The sequence below is a fragment of the Triticum dicoccoides genome, chromosome 6B (assembly GCF_002162155.2).
Source record: "Triticum dicoccoides isolate Atlit2015 ecotype Zavitan chromosome 6B, WEW_v2.0, whole genome shotgun sequence".
NCBI classification, from domain to species: domain Eukaryota; kingdom Viridiplantae; phylum Streptophyta; class Magnoliopsida; order Poales; family Poaceae; genus Triticum; species Triticum dicoccoides.
Window position 1 is genome coordinate 190275799 of NC_041391.1, and position 17816 is coordinate 190293614.

The window sequence follows — 17816 nt, forward strand, 5'->3', positions numbered from 1 at the left end:
CATAAAATCCAAATGGTGTTAGAATGTAGCATCATAATAATCATAAACTATTGGAATTTCTGATAGTTTCGGTTTCAACCCAATGTCTCAATGACCAAGGTGAGTATGCCAAGTTTTTCATGTACAAGACATTTTGGAAAACTATCTTGGGCGCAACATGTGCTACGGGTTTTGCAGTTTGTGTAGTACAATCCAGATGATACATAGAAAATGTGCTTGCCATATCCGTTGCATATGGTAAAGAGAATGTATTTCTCTTTTTTGTCAGCATAAGTTTCGCTATGGAAACCATTTTGACAAATATCTCTATAGCTTAGTAGGGTACGAGTTAAACTTGGGAAGCAATGAAGCATCCTGACGTTACTCGAGTACCCACGGGGATAGTAAATATGACTCGAGTTGAGCCAACAAATACCTCATCGCATCTAGCAATTTTAAAATATCTCATTTCTCTCAATGAGAGGGAAACATTGGACTTCCTTGAGTATAGAGTTTGTGGTGCATATGCCCACAAGGCACATATCATTTTTTATCGGATTGACTCCCGTAGAAATCTATATATAGACATGAAGATTCTCAACAAAATCAGTGTCGGATATATAGAATACATACAAATGAATTTGTATCAAAGTGCTGATACAATATATAGTGATATACAATATATGATAACAACAATAATAATCATGTTCTTATTAGAACATCATAAATGGACCTAAATAAATAGGTTACTAAGGAGACTAAGAGACTAAATGTATAGTCTCCAAACATGTCGGTTGATGCATATTCAAGCATCAAGCTCTCCATGCTCATAGGGTCTTGTGACAGCTTGATGGTGTCAGGTTGAGGGTTTGAAGCGAGTTTCAAACCATTACCCCTGAGGTCCTTTGCGCCCCGGTGGCGTGGCTTGGATTGCACGTGCTGTCCCATGGGATGCGAGACTGATCTTAATGTCCATGACCCGCTTAAGTAAGTTGTGGCCATTGAGGGCAAGAGCCTCAAATTGTTAGCCATCGATTACTTCTAGGGGCAAGCCAGAGATAATTAATTTACAAGAAGTAAATTAAAAATCATCATGGTTTTGTAACAAGAATGCAAAAATTTGACTCAAGTGTATAACTTGAAAATGCTCAACCTCAATTGTTGGAACATAACACATTGAAGATCATACAGATCTCACAGTAATAGAGATAGTTTGCACATGGGCAGTGTTAGACTGTATATGTATACGTAGACTTGTGTATACGTGTTGTACTTGTACTTGTACCCTTTGGTACTTATATATAATGAGATAGCCGCATCCCCAAGGGTGTCGAGCAGTTGCCCCAATATCCTAGTTTTACATGGTATCAGACTAGGGTTCCCGTCTTCCGCTGCACCCCTTGCGCCGCCGCCGCCGATCGCTGCCGCCGCCTAGCCCGATGGCCTACGCGCACTCCGCCGCCGCCTCGGCTTCCTCCCCTGCTGGCGCGCCCGTCGCTCCCTCGTCGCCCTTCCTCGCCTCCCCCCCGCTCGCCACGGCTTGGCGGCAGCCGCCGCTACCCCCCGCCCTGCTCCTGCCCCAGCCGCCGATCACCACTGGTGGCGCCTCGCCCTCGACCTTCTCCTTCGCGCCGCCACCTTCTCGCGGCGCTGCACCGTCCGCCTACGGGGCGGCTCCCCAACCCTACGGAGCCCCTCCGCCCTACTATGGCGCTACCCCGACCTATGCTCCGTGGTACGGCGCCCCTGCACCAACCTACGGCGCCGCGCCACCGATGCCTTCTACCTGGCCGATGCCGCCGTCGTCACAGATGGCGCCGTCACCCTATGGCGCGGCCTACGGCGCCGCGCCCGCCGTGTCTTTGGTGGCCACGCCTGGTCCGATCGATGCCCCTTCCGGTCCTGGCTACGAGGCGTCCTTGGCCCTCGCTCCCCATGATGTGCAGAACATGGGTCCCCATGCGGGTTATGCTCCGGCGCCATCGCTGTTCTACTTCTCGCATCTTCTTCCGGTGAAGCTTACACCGGACAACTACCTGTCCTGGCGGGCGCAGGTGCAACCTCTCCTACGGAGTCGCTACTTGGAGGGCTATGTTGATGGCTCTATCCCGTGTCCGCCGCCGTATCACCCGGCTCATCATGTGTGGGTGGCCCAAGACCAGGCGATACTTTCGGCCATCCAGTCCTCGCTGACTTCGAGCGTGTCGTGCTTGTCATCTTCACCGCGACATCCCGGGAGGCTTGGTCTGCACTTCACAGCAGTTTTGCCTCGCAGTCTCAGGCGCGTGCTCACTCTATCCGCACTGAGTTGGGGGAGACCAAGCTTGGAGGCCTCACCATCACGGAGTACTTCAACAAGATGTCAGGACTTGCAGACACGCTGGCCTCCATTGGCCACCCCCTTGGAGATGAGGACTTCACCACTCATGTGCTCAATGGCCTCGATGATGACTATGACAATCTCATTGAGAACGTCCATGGGCGCGAGGCGCCTCTCCCGCCGCGGGAACTGTATGCGCGGCTCCTTGGTCGCGAACAACGCATCAAAGCGCGTCGATCTACTCCGAGTTTTGCCTCTGCTAACGCCGCAACCCATGGCAAATCGCAGAAGCCTTTGCTCCCTGCCAAGCCGGCGAGCACATCTCAGCCCTCACGGGGCGCCGCGCCGTCCATCACAGGAGGATCACGGCCGGTGGCTTGCTGCCCCAGTTGTGGGGCTCAGCAGGCGTGCCAGCTGTGTGGGATTGAGCGCCACGTGGCTTCTCGCTGTCATCGCCGCTACAAGCAAGATTTCCTTGGCCTCGGCAACAATGGCAAGGGGAATGAAAAACAGGCGGCCGCTGCGGTGGTGGGTCATGAGCACGGGCGTACTCCATCCTACTCGATTGATCCCTCGTGGTACATGGACACGGGAGCTACCAACCACTTCACCAACGACATGAGCAAGCTCTTGGTCCAGGAGCCATATCGCGGTCATGATCAGGTGCACACCGCCAACGGAGCAGGTATGCGCATCTCCCATGTTGGTCAGACATCCCTTCTTGCACACAATTCACGAAAACTGCATTTGTCTAACATCCTTCGTATTCCCACTGCTTCGCGTAGTTTGTTGTCTGCTCCACAACTTACTCGTGACAATAATGTCCTTGCTGAATTTCACCCTTTTCGTTTCTTTATCAAGGATTGGGACACGAGGGCCGTTCTGCTTAGCGGTCGTCTTCGCCGTGGCTTGTATGCACTTGACGCGCCAACCACACCTCCGATGCAGTTTTCTCCTCAGGTGTTCAGTGGTGTTCGTGTCTCGCCTACACATTGGCACGCGCGACTTGGTCATCCTTCCGCTCCCATAGTCCGCCATGTGTTGCATCGTCATGAGCTACCAATTGTGTCAAATAAAACTGCTGAAACTATTTGTGATGCCTGTCAGCAGGGCAAGAGTCACCAACTCCCGTTTTCAGAGTCTAGTCGTGTTGTGAAACATCCTCTTGAGCTTATTTTTTCCGATGTATGGGGTCATGCCCAAACGTCTGTTAGTGGCCATAATTATTATGTCAGTTTCATTGATGCTTACAGTCGGTTTACCTGGCTCTATCTTATTACGAAAAAATCTGATGTGTTTGATGTGTTTATCCAGTTTCAAGCACATGTTGAGCGTCTCCTTCGCCAGAAAATTATTCATGTCCAAAGCAACTGGGGGGGGGGGGGTGGTGAATACCACAACCTAAACTCGTTCTTTAACAAGCTTGGGATTACACACCGTGTGTCTTGCCCCCATACGCATCAGCAGAATGGGACTGCCGAACATAAGCATCGTCACCTTGTAGAAACTGGCATCACTTTGTTAGCTCATGCCTCCGTACCTTTTAGGTTCTGGAGTGATGCTTTCTCCACTGCCTGTTTTTTGATCAATAGGCTTCCTTCACGACTACTGAATGTGAAAACCCCACTTGAACTCTTGCTCAATGAAATCCCAGACTACACCTTTCTCAAAGTCTTCGGGTGTGCCTGTTGGCCTCATTTGCGTCCATATAATAAACATAAGCTAGAGTTTCGGTTGAAAAAGTGCGTTTTTCTTGGGTATAGTTCCCTTCACAAAGGGTACAAATGCCTACATGTTCCCACCAATCGCGTTTACATTTCTCGTGACGTTGTTTTTCATGAGAATGTGTTTCCCTTTCGTGCACTTCCGAATACCTCTATCACTCTTATGCCAGACGATTCTTCTACCACACCTATGCCTGATCATTTTGTGGATGTTGCATATGCTCCTGTGTTGCTCCCTAACCATGCTGCAGGTGTTGGCCGTGGCGCTCGTCTCGAGCTCCTTGAATAACAAGCACCGGCGCGTCCGGAGGACGATCGCGTGCATGGGGCATGCATATCGGGCGGCACACCGCAACCCGCAAGAGCTGCGCCCGCGGTTACCTCGCGGGCATCGCCCGACCCCGCTCCGCGAGCGTCGTCCTCACCCGCCTCGTGGGAGTCGCCTGAGCTGGCCTCGGAGGAGGTTGCTCCTGGGCCATCCACGCCAGGCTCGCCTGGGCCGGCTTCGGCTCCCGATGGGCCGGCCACCCCAGGCTCGTCTGCTCCTTCGGCGCTCAGCAGCTCCAGCGTGGGCCTGGGCGACGTGGCCGTGTCGGGCGCCACACCGCCCGCCTCTCCGACGCCCAGTGGCTCCGGCGTGAGCCCTGGCGACTCGGGGTCGCTTCCTTCGTCGCCTGCATTATGCCCTGCGTCGCCACCACAACCTGTTGCTCCTCGACATCGCACGCGCAGTCAGACCGGTGTCTTTCATCCTAAGATCCGGACCGATGGGACTGTTGCGTGGCTCGCCGCGTGCATGGCTCATGCTGCTGCGGATCCCACTGCTGAGCCTCGCCACTTTCAGGCTGCACTAGGCATTCCCCACTGGCGTGCCGTGATGGAACAGGAGTTTCAAGCATTGCTGAAGAATGACACCTGGCAGCTTGTTCCTCCAGTGTCTGGGGTCAATATCATTGACTCTAAGTGGGTGTTTAAAGTTAAACGGCATGCTGATGGCTCCATCGAGCGTTACAAGGCAAGGTTAGTGGCTAAGGGCTTCAAACAGAGGTATGGTCTTGACTATGAAGACACGTTCAGTCCAGTTATCAAGCCTACTACCATTCGTCTGCTACTATCCCTTGCTGTTACTCGAGGATGGTTTCTCCGTCAGCTTGATGTGCATAACCTTTTTTGCATGGAGTTCTGGAGGAGGAGGTTTATATGCGTCAGCCACCAGGGTTTGTGGATCCTGCACGTCCTAATCATCTCTGTCGTCTTTTTAAGGTGCTCTATGTCCTTAAGCAGGCTCCCCGTGCCTGGCATGCACGTCTTGGTTCGATTTTGCGAGCACTTGGGTTCATTCCTTCTACTGCTGACACATCACTGTTCCTTCTTCAACGCCCTGAGGTTACGATGTATTTACTGGTCTATGTTGATGATATTATTCTCATCGGTTCCTCAGATGCTGCGGCAGACCGTCTTGTGGCTGCATTGAGTGGTGATTTTGCTGTTAAGGATCTCGGTGCTCTGCACTTCTTTCTTGGTCTGGAGGTGTCACGGTCTTCTGCTGGAGTCACTCTTACTCAGAAGAAGTACGCTCTGGATTTGTTGCGTCGTGCTGGTATGCTGCAGTGTAAACCTGTCGCTACTCCTATGTCTGCCACTGATCGGTTGTCTGCTTTTGATGGAGACCCTCTCTCCTCTGATGATGCCACTGAGTACCGCAGTCTTGTTGGAGGCCTGCAGTATCTTACTATCACCAGACCAGACGTCTCTTATGCAGTCAATCGTGTCTGTCAGTTTCTTCATGCGCCCACAACATCCCATTGGTCAGCTGTGAAGCGCATTCTGCGATATATATGCCTCACTGCATCTCATGGTTTGCTTCTCCAGCGTGCGCCGTCTTATGAGATCTCGGCCTTCTCTGATGCTGACTGGGCTGGTAGTCCTGATGACCGGCGATCCAGGGGGGGGGGTATGCAGTGTTTCTTGGTCCCAACTTGATTGCCTGGAATGCTCGCAAGCAGGCTACGGTGTCTTGCAGCAGCACAGAAGCCGAGTACAAAGCAGTTGCTGATGCGACATCTGAGATCATTTGGGTTCAGTCCTTGCTGAGGGAGTTGCGAGTTCCTTCGGTTCACTCTCCAGTGCTTTGGTGTGATAACATTGGTGCTACATACTTATCATCTAACCCGGTGTTTCATGCTCGAACAAAACATATTGAGGTTGACTATCACTTTGTTCGAGAGCGTGTTGCACAGAAGCTGCTTAGTATCAAGTTCATATCATCAAAGGATCAACTTGCTGACATCTTCACGAAGCCTCTTTCACAACCACAGTTTGTAGGCTGCACACGCAATCTTAACTTAGTTTGTACTTCAGGCCACAGTTAAGATTGAGGGAGGGTGTTAGACTGTATATGTATACGTAGACTTGTGTATACGTGTTGTACTTGTACTTGTACCCTTTGGTACTTATATATAATGAGATAGCCGCACCCCAAGAGTGTCGAGCAGTTGCCCCAATATCCTAGTTTTACACGCAGTAGATCCAACTCATTACCTTGTGTTTTCCTAATATAATGAGGGAGATGTTATTGTCAAAAATTTACAAGTTTGTTGTGCGGGAGAAATCAATCTCGATCGTTGTGACATGTTCATGAAGAATGACAATGTGGTACACACATAGAACATATCATCTCCGGTGAAAAACCGGTAATTTATTTATACTGCAGATTGCGTAATATAGACGACACCATTACAGTTGCAGAGAACTGTTGCAATATTAATAGATTTCAAGAAGGTGGCTCGAAATCATTAGTGTGAATCTCAAATTGCTAAGAATGATACCTTGAATTTTGCATATGTATTTGCAAGAAATTGGAAATCTCAATTGCAAATAGATGCATTGTTCTCGACATGTGTTTAACATGAAAATAGATACATCATAGAAATATTCCGGAATACCGCATACTCAACAAGAAACAGTACTAAAATATATGCACTGATTTAGCAGGTCTAAAACAGTAATAAAATCACTGCTAGAAGTGTTTTAAAACACTAATCTGCTAAAGAACTGAAAATCTAGTAAGCAATTAAGCAGGGGCTGGACGTGGCCCAGTAAGCATGCAAATGGGCCAGCAGCCATGGCTAAAAACCAGCCTGGTCAACTGGACGGATAAGGGAGAGAGCAACCAGGCGCAAACCCAGCCACGTCATTCTCAATCCCCATCCCGTGACCGACACAGGCGGAGACGCCCACGGCCGGTCGGCCGCTTCACCGGCGGCGAGATGAGCTCCCGCCGTGCTCGTGCTCGTCGGGAACCTCCAGAAGGAGGGTGCCGGGCGCGATTCTGTTTGAAGCGCCGTTCGCGAGCCCGAGCGCCGCCGGACTCCAACGTGCCAGCGCGGTCGGAGGGGCTGCTCGATGGCTGGCTCGCCAGCGGGACGCCGAGCGCCAAGAGGCGGCGGCGAACCACCGGGCGCGGAGAAGACGAGGAGTGGCAGGGGAGCCGCGGCCCGTGGAGGACGGCATACGCGGGTATCCCGGCGGCACGAAGGCGAGCGCGACTGGTGGCGACCTCGACGACCGCGAGGGTCGGAGATAGCAGCGGCGCGGCCTTGTGCGCGTCGTCGTCAAGGACGACGATGTCGTTCCCCGAAGGCGGAACTGCTTCAACAGGGGCGACCGGGTCGACACCGCTGCGTAGCCGCGTCGTGGCGCGCGCCAGCCAACGCATCTGGGCGGCCTTTGCAGCGCTGCCCATAGCCGCCGCAAAGGACATGGCTGCGGGAAGTGCTGCCGCCGCTGCGAGGCGTGTCTCCGCGCGCCGGATGCCAGAAGCCACGGGCGCGAGCGCCCCGGTCTGTGAAGAGCGGCTGTACGCCGAGCGGTGGCAGGCGTGGTCGCGTGCACCGCATGCGTTGAAGCCGTGCAGGCAGACATTGCTGAGATGGACATGGTTGCCCAGGACAGTTCCGTTGTACTATTGCCATAAAAAAAGGGTAAGAACATTCAGAATTGACGAACCCACTGGTGCTTGCTATTCTTGACTGAGTCGTTCAATCTTTGATCAATGGATCTCAACTCCCCTGTTCTTTCTTCTTTTTGTTGTTCTTGGTGGCCTGGTTCCTCGTTTCTTCCCAGACCGAGAGACTCGCCGTTCCTGTCCCATGAACGCCTAGGGCTGGTGCGGGAGGTTGAGGCCGCGCGACCACACGCCGGTTGGAGACCTGTGCCGCTGTGCCGGACGTGTGAAGGATATTTCTTGTTCCGGCGATCGCCGGAATTGATCGACTCGCTCAATGGCGAGCGTGCTGATAAATCAAGAGACAAACGAGAGACAGCAAATGAACAGCAAATGAATCGAACAGTATTCCTTATTGATGGTTCAGTTAACACAATATATAGGTCCCGTAGGGACGCGATGATACAGAGGGACGCGAATAGCGTCGGTTAGCGAGATCAACGAAAGAGTCGTGCCGGTTGGTAACAGGCTGCAGTTGGCAAGGGGAGATTTCCTTCCAATTAAAACATTTGTTTAATTGTAACAAACACGACCAATGAAGCAAGAATAATGACAATACATAGGTCACACAATAAATGCAATTCCTAGAGAGAGAAAAAAGGAAAGGAAGAAACCTTGATAAGCAGAAGAAAGAAGAAGAAAACTTGATCAACAGAAGAGAGAATAAGTGACCTCCAGGACTGGGATCAGGTGACATGCGGCTCAAATTCAAATTTAAACATTGCGAAAAAATCTGAAAAAAATCATGCATGTTCACAGCACATACTAAGATAACCCCTAAAAATTTCGAAACATACATCGAGAAACAAAAAAGAGAAATCTGTCATGAATAGTTCCGGAACGGTTCTCTGTAGACTATTCACATCTGAGTTTCTTTTTTTTATTTCTCGATGTATGTTTCGAATTTTGATCTGAAATTTTTAGGGGTTATCTTAGTATGTGCTGTGAACATACATGATTTTTTTCAGATTTTTTCGCAATGTTTAAATTTGAATTTGAGCCGCATGTCACCGTGCATGTCACCGTAGCGCATGTCACCTGATCCCAGTCCTCCAAGAACGTACTCCCTCCGTTCCTAAATGTAAGTCTTTGTAGAGATTTTACTACGGACTACATACGGAGCAAAATGGATGAATCTACACATTAAAATGCATCTATATACATCCGTATGTGATTCATAGTGAAATCTCTACAAAGACTTATATTTAGGAACGGAGGTTGTACAAAAGAAAAGAAGTCACCAGGCCACATGCATTGCACTAAATAGCCCATTCTTGTTAGGACCTGTGTGCATACCCAAACTTCTTAAGATTCTGTGTAGAGCAGAAATTTTGAAACGACCCAGAATAATGCAGTAAGGCTGGTTGTAATGGGAGTATCATAGCTAGTATCATGCATGCTAACTAGGCAACTTTGATGAGGTGGCATAGAATTAAATGAAGTAAGAGAGGGTTGAGTATCATATCATGATACTGTATCATAATAAATGCTACACTAGTATGTGTCATGCATGGCAATAAATAAAGTCATATGTGATACTACCATATGATACTATGCATTAGGGAGGTAGTATTATACACTAGTATCATATGCATGATACTAACTTATGATACTACCCATTACAACCAGCCTAAGAAATAAAATACAGGAACTACAAAAACTAATTAATGCAGGTGGTCTACGCACCACAAATCAGGAAATACAAAAACTAATTAATGCAGATGGTCTATGCACCACAAATCAGTAATCCTACAATTACAACAATGTAAACATGTCTACTGCATTCCAAGTGAAACATGTCTACTGCATTCCAAGTGCTCTTATATTACATCCTTCTTTTTAATAATGAAATCCATCATCCTAACACATGTCTCGTCATTTTTCTCTAGCAAAATATGAGGCGATCAGCGTTTCAGTTCTATGTACATACTCTGATATCCAGGAAGCGACTGCTTCCATGTTCGAAAAATTACGTAAAGACATGGGTTTGACACAGTTTATAACCACTTGGTCCTCCCATACTTTACATGCCACAGTTTGACAACAAAGGAAGATTGAAAGTATGTATACATGCATCCATAGATGCTTTCACTTTAGTAAGGTTGAAGAATATCACCTTCGGCTTATCCATCAGTTTGGTATTTATTACCTTCACCAAGACTAGTTATTCGTTAGAAATGGACCTCTTGAATATCACCTTCGGCTTATCCATCAGTTTGGATATTTATCACCTTCAGCAAGACTACTTATTCATTAGCCATGGACCTCATGACCTTTATTGTCAATCTACATTTTCGAAGTATATTTAAATGAAAACATGAGGGCTCTATAAAAGGCTCCCACATAACCTACACACATGTAAATTGTTATTCCTTTACCATGAAAAACATGATACATCAGACAACAAGGAAGCATAACTTTACCTTGTCGATGTTGTTGTAATTTATCAGAAAGTCAACAAAAGTAGAAACTTCAATCTCAACGTCCATTTGACTAAATTGCAGTGAAAACTGACAAGTTCTTCACCAAGGTCTCTATAAAAAGCCCATGACTGCTTCGCTGTCAAGAAAGCATTACCAAAACCAGAATGAGCCAAATGTTGAAGCTGAAAAAGAGGATACGAACATATTTGAGTACCAAAAAAGGCACGTAGACATAAAACAATTGTTGTCTGATCAATTAAAAATGGACGACTTTTTTCGTTAGGTGCAAAGTAAACTTCAAAGTCATCTTACATATTTAGTTGCAAGGTTGACCAAGCAAAGCAAATGACCCATTATTGCTGAAGGTACACAATAGTGTTTGGATAGCACCAGCAAATGTTTTATTCCGTGACATTTTTTATATTATTCAGCGCGCTTCAATACTTTATAGTGCCCCTTTCTTAAAAGAAATATATCTTTATTTCAACACTACCATAGAAAATATCCTACCAAAACATGATCAACACAGAGCAAAAACCACAAATATATCTTTATTTGAACATGAAAAAAGATGAAACACACATGAGCATGTAGTTATATAGATGTGAACATATCAAATACTTGTTTTCATGAATATCTTGAAGTATAACAATCCTATATTTTCTTTTTGCTGGAAATGACAGTCCTATACTAAAAGGCTAATCTCCAAATAAGTAAATAAATTATTTCTCTTTTATATATCATATCAATGTACAGAATCTCATCCTGCAAATAAAAATCCTCAGATATGTGCATTGAGTTTTTTTGCTGTTATTATCCTAGCAGGAGGCCCTATCTCATCTTTCACTGTTTGTTTATACTTAAAAGTAAAATACATGACATTGATCTTGTTAAATATACATGTCAATAAATATTTTTGTTCGAAAGTAGCATAATCCAAATTAGCCGATGTGGAATCCTTTAGAACTAATCGGCTGACATAAAGCCGGTGAAATCAGTAACACTATAGAACAATAATTAAATGCTTAGTTTTACTTAAAGGCATAGACTTGAAAAGTAGTTATCCAACCAATTAGATAAAAGAACCTTGATTTGAGTATACCTACACTCAAACCTTTCATTAGCAATCATTTTGTTGTTGGTCTGCACCATATGAACCCAAAGTAAGTTTTCCCTTTTATGCAAATGTGTACTAAAAAGAGAGATAGTTCAAAAGAAAGAGAGGGCATGGAGGGGAAGGGGATTACCTGTGAGTAGAGGTGAGGATGGAACCGCAGGGTTCCTCCTGTACTGGTTGGCTACTCCAGGACCTCGCGGTGCACGTTGCCACCAGCGTGCTCCAAGGCATACCTCATGTGCATCGGGCGCGCGTGTTCTGAGCCGTCAGGCATGCCATCCTGAAACGCCTGCGGGGAGGCCGCGCCCATCTTACCAGGCTTCGCGCACCGTGCATGTTGCCTTCACCACTGACGGACAAACACTGCTACTGATGCCAATGACGTTGTCATGGCCGAAGACAATGTGGAGCCTGAAGCCAATGTTGTGCCTGAAGTCAATGCGAATCTTGAAACTTCTGTGACGCCGGTCCCCACTGACGGCGCTGTTCCTCCACCAAAGCCTCACATTATGGAAATGGCCTTCAATCATGATGGGGAGTTGGTCACAGTTTGCTGGCTAGTCATGGTTCCTCCCACTGCTCCAGAACCACAATATGACTGTCATGTTGAGCAACGACCACAAGTTTAGAAGCCAAAGCCGAGGCTGCGAAGGTTTCCAGGTGCTGCTACATCGCCAGGATCCTTCAGCGTAAACAGCTTCAGAGCACACAATACCTTCTTTGACAAAGCCAAGAACCCATACTCGAAGCCAAAGATCTCTTCCGATCGATATTGGAGCCATCAACAGCGCAACTACTACTCCTGTGTTCTCTACAACCAAGAGAATGTTTCCTCACATGCGTCTTGATTGTGAAGCTGTTGCTGGGCTGGCCTGTCTTGAAGAAGCATTGGACTACTTTCGGGATGCTGGTCTTCTGCAATTTGTCACTGCCAAAGAGCACTGGAATGAAGAGCTTCTACTGCAGTTCTATGCTACTCTTCACATTCGTGGCTACAACAGGGATCCGAAGACATGAATCCTCGAGTGGATCACAGGTGATGTGCACCATGAAGCTAAAGCTCAAGACATCATCGAGCTTACCTCCCTGCCCACTCCAGGTGATTTGTATGAGCCTGATTGTCAGCGTCACAGAGAAGAACTGCAGAGTATCTTTCAGAGGCCTGAACCCAATATGAGTCAGATGCTCAGTATGATGAAGCCATTGCCTCAAGATGCAGAATATCCCAAGGAATTCTTTGCCAAGGACCTCGAGTACTTGCCCCATGCAGTCTATCATATACTGAGGCGTACTCTATGGCCAATCAAGGGACATTCTTCCGAAGCAAAACTTGAAGGAGCCATGAAGACTTTGGTATTCTATATTGTCAATGGCATCAGATTCAACTCCTAGGATTTCTTCATCAAACAACTTGCTGCATCTAGGATTGATCTGTTTGGCTTGAAGTTTTATGCTCCATGGGTGATGCGCCTGATCAAACTCCATTCTTCTATTGACTATCAGCACTCAACATGCAATCATCTTGTCTTTCTGCCTGAGGTTGATCTGTCAGTTGAAGCCATCTACCCCGAGCCTACCAAGGAGTCTCTATATCTTCATAATGTTGATCATCACAGCTTCACTCAACCAATAGAAGGAATTCATGTCCCCAATGCTGCAACTCCTGCTTATCCTCTGGCTGGCAATGTGCGTATGCCTCATCGTGCAAACACTGAAGCCACTGCTAGTACGATTGCCCAAAGGCCTCGGAAGCATTCTCGTGTACTCAATGACCAAGAGCTGCTTGTGGCCTTACATCAGAAGCAGGACAAGCACCACGACTGACTCAAGCGTCAGATGCAGAGTATCTTGGTGGATGTCAATCGCATTTGAAACCTGGCCACCAAGAACTCATTTGTTGCCCATGAAACCTCTCAGCGGTCCTGGAAGAGCCTCACCCTACTATGTTCTGAAGACGATCTTCGCGAAGATGGCTTCACCAAGGACTTCAAGTTTGATTCCAGACCTCCACAAAATGCAAGTTGGCGCCGCACTCCATCACTTGAGATTCTGAATATTCATCTTCGGCTGCAACTGTCATTGCGAATGTCGTCGATGAAGAAGACGACGCCACTTCACTAACCATGGCTACACTGCATCTTGACACTACATCAGGCCCTTCTGCACCACGAAACTCCAACGTTGACCCTGCTCCTACATTTGCTCCTTCTGGGAACGAGTATATGCTCTATGTCTTCAAACCTTTTTGGTCATTACTGACAAAAGGGGGAGAAGCATATGAGTTGATAGTCTTTAAGCGGGTCCTTATGGGTGGTTGCATTATTTTGCCAAGTTTCTACAACTCTCGTCTTTTGATACATTTGGTCCTTTGAGTTGTAACACTTAAACTCGATGGTCGTCTGCTATCTTTTCTGCTATTCTGTGATGCGATGATAAAATCCGCATGAAGTCATTCTGCAGACGTCCATTTTCCATTATGCATGTCATTATCTTCATTATCTTCTTATATGCATAATGCATTGTCTTCAAGCTTTTAAGATGGCCTCCACAAAGCAAAACCTGTCATGTGCATTTGCATTCAAAAGCAAATCATTTATATGCACATCTTCAGGGGGAGCCTCGTCATATGTATGAAGACAATACTCACAACACTAAACTTTCAAATACTTTTATCCCCATTGAAAACTTCAAGCAGTTTGTCATCAATCACCAAAAAGGGGGAGACTGTAAGTGCATCTAGTGCCACCCCTAGTTGGTTTTGGAGTGTTGATGACAAACTTGGTTGAGGGACTAATGTGTTTGTGAGAATTGCAGGATAACACAGGTAGTAGTCCCATATTAATTCGGTTTACCTACCAGAGATGACCCCTAAAAATGTGTGAAGACATTGAAGACAATGGTGGTCTGTGAAGATATTCACATTGAAGACTATGACATGAGAAGACATCGCATGAAGACTATGGAGTGCGAAGACATACTTGTTTCATAGTTTCCTTTTCTTCTTTGCTGAGTCATAGGAACCACCGTACTGTCAAGTGGGGTCCAAGTGAACAAAGTCAGAGTGAATGAGGTGATGCTCAACCAAATCCTGTGTCTTCGAGAGAAGACAATGAGAGTAAATCTTATCCAGAGCTGGATGAGTCAGCTTTACTTGTATCCCAAGTCAAGCTGTCGCGTGTGTTTGAAATCTGATCGTTGGACACGTGTCAGTTCCTTAGTGACCCAGGGTCATTTTGGACAAATCAGGTCGGGTTGCCCTGGCTATAAGTAGCCCATCCCCTACACCATAAATTGGTGGCTGCTCAGAGTTAGTGCACGACTTTTGTTGTTTGAGAGCAACCCACCTCCGAAGCCTTTGAGAGAGTAATCCTTGCAAGGACAAAGCCCAAAACACCCAAAGCCAAAGAGTGTTAGGCATCACTGAAGTCTTTCTGTCCGTGTGATCTGAAGACTTATTACACTTGAGGATTGTGAATCCTCCAGCTGGTTAGGTGTCGTGTTCTGAGCATCCAAGAGTCATTGTGGATTGCCGATGAACGAAGTCTGTGAAGGTTTGGAAGTCTCCCTTGAAGACTTACCAGAGTGATTGGGCGAGAACTAAGTGTTCTTAGCTCAAGGGGAATAAGGTGAAGACGCGGTCTTATGAGTTGAATCTCAGCCTCCCTAACCATACGTACAATTGTCACAACAACTGGAACTGGTCCAACAAATTCTTGTCCTCTCCGAGCAACTGGTTCTATCCTTCACCTCTCTTTACTTACAGTTTGTCTTTGTGAAGTCATTGCCCATTTGTCTGATCTGATTGACTTCACTGAGTGAAGACTATTTACTGTTTGGCTTCATACTATCTTCCATCCTGATCCTTACTACCTAGCTGCTGATAGTCTTCGTGCTTTCACTTCATCGCTTACTTGACTATGGCTTGTCTAGTGTAGTCTACCTTCCGCTGCATATCAATAGGTTCATTTCTATTGTTTGTCTTCAAAGCACCTGTGTTTTGAAGACTTCTATAAAAATCGCCTATTCTCCCCCCTCTGTCGAATACTAGCACTTTCACAAGCACGCATATAAGAGATCAAAGAAGACTCAAATAACTTTCATTGATAAAAAGATAGATCTGATCATAAACTCAAAGTTCATCGGATCCCAACGAACACACCACAAAAAGAGTTACATCATATGGATCTCCAAGAGACCATTGTATTGAGAATCAAAAGAGAGAGAGGAAGCCATCTAGCTACTAACTACGGACCGGCAAGTCTACAAAAGACTACTCACGCATCATCGGAGAGGCACCAATGAGGATGATGAACCCCTCTGTGATGGTGTCTAGATTGGACCTGGTGGTTCTGGAACTTGCGGCGACTGGAATTGATTTTCGTCGACTCCCCTAGGGTTTCTGGAATATTAGGGTATTTATGGAGCAAAGAGGCAGTGCAGGAGGCCACCGAGGTGGGCACAACCCACCTGGGCGCGCCTGGGGGCCCAGGCGCGCCCTGGTGGGTTGTGCCCCCCTTGGGGCACCCCCCAGGTGCTTCTCCAGCCCATTGGATGTCTTCTAGTCCATACAAATTCCACAAAAAGTTTCGTTGCATTTGGACTCAGTTTGATATTTACTTACTGCAATGTAAAAAACATGCAAAAGACAACAACTGGCACTGGGCACTATGTCAATAGGTTAGTACCAAAAATGATATAAAATGATTGTAAAACATCCAAGAATGATAATATAACAGCATGGAACAATCAAAAGTTCTAGATACGTTGGAGGCGTACCAGTACCGGACATCCGGACAGAAAAGACGGTCGGACGTCCGACAGGCGTCGGTCGTCTGACCATCAGAGAATGGAGTAGTCTAGCATAGTAACAAGAGAGAACATGAGCATAGGAAGCGAAAGTTCGGAGAACATCGGCTGTCCGGTGAACGGTCGTCCGGAGCGGATGGAAATCCGTTAATTTTGGGTCTGTGAAGTGGCACCGGATGACTGGTCGCCTATGGACGTCCGGAAGCCAGTCGTCCGGAAGGACCAAAAATCCGAGATTTTCCATTCTATAGCGAGCCACCGGACATCTCGAGAATGTTGGTCAGCCGGAGGACTATGGTGCACCGATCGTTCAGAAACCTTTGGACATCCGGACAAGGCAGAGGCGAAACGACACAACAAAGGTAAGAACTCCTCCAATTGATTTTTCCTGGATTTTGAGAAAGTCTTTTTGCGAGAACCAATGATCCCCTCTCAATAGTGTGGGATCCTGCTACCTCTTGAGCCTGCGTTGGTTTTCCCTTGAAGAGGAAAGGGTGATGCAGCAATGTAGTATTTCCCTCAGTTTTGAGAACCAAGGTGTCAATCCAGTAGGAGGCTACACGCAAATCCCTCATACCTACACAAACAAATAAGCACCTTGCAACCAACACGATAAAGGGGTTGTCAATCCCTTCACGGCCACTTGCAGAAGTGAGATTTGATAGACATAATAATATATTTTTGGTATTTTTATGATATATATTGGAAAGTAAAGATTGCAAAATAAAGTAGATCGGAAACTTATATGATAGAAAATAGACCCGGAGGCCATAGGTTTCACTAGTGGCTTCAAACCCCATCTTTTTATCCTCGATGGCAACAATACAATACGTGCCTTGCTGCCCCTGCTGTCACTGGGAAAGGACACCGCAAGATTGAACCCAAAGCTAAGCACTTCTCCCATTGCAAGAAAGATCAATCTAGTAGGCCAAACCAAACTGATAATTCGAAGAGACTTGCAAAGATAACCAATCATACATAAAAGAATTCAGAGGAGATTCAAATATTTCTCATAGATAAACTTGATCATAAACCCACAATTCATCGGATCTCGACAAACACACCGCAAAAAGAATTACATCGAATAGATCTCCAAGAAGATCGAAGAGAACTTTGTATTGAGGATCAAAGAGAGCGAAGAAGCCATCTAGCTAATAACTATGGACCCGAAAGTCTGTGGCAAACTACTCACACTTCATCGGAGAGGCTATGGTGTTGATGTAGAAGCCCTCCGCGATCTATCCCCCCTCTGGCGGAGCGCCGGAAAAGGCCCCAAGATGGGATCTCACGGGTGCAGAAGGTTGCGGCAGTGGAAATAGGGGTTCGTAGTGCTCCTGGATGTTTTCAGGGTATGTGGATATATATATAGGCGAAGGAAGTCGGTCAGGGGAGCCATGAGGGGCCCACGAGGGTGGGGGGTGCGCCTACCCTCCTGGGCGCG

General features: G+C 47.0%; 1 protein-coding gene across 1 annotated transcript; it reads left to right on the forward strand.

The window, feature by feature from the left end:
• The first annotated feature begins 6973 nt into the window (after nucleotides 1-6973).
• On the forward strand, nucleotides 6974-8540 carry LOC119324672. Its single transcript, XM_037598447.1, has 2 exons — nucleotides 6974-8006; nucleotides 8149-8540. Exons 1-2 carry the CDS (start codon nucleotides 7128-7130, stop codon nucleotides 8176-8178), a joined length of 909 nt encoding a protein of 302 aa, XP_037454344.1. The 5' UTR covers nucleotides 6974-7127; the 3' UTR covers nucleotides 8179-8540.
• The last annotated feature ends 9276 nt before the right edge of the window (nucleotides 8541-17816 follow it).

What these genes read in the sequence shown, in the direction of transcription:
- LOC119324672 (XM_037598447.1), top strand. Translation starts at nt 7,128, where the DNA reads ATGCAAATGGGCCAGCAGCCATGGCTAAAAACCAGCCTGGTCAACTGG. An exon ending in ACTATTGCCATAAAAAAAGG is followed by an intron (nt 8,007 to 8,148) that starts GTAAGAACATTC and finishes GTTTCTTCCCAG; the next exon opens with ACCGAGAGACTCGCCGTTCC.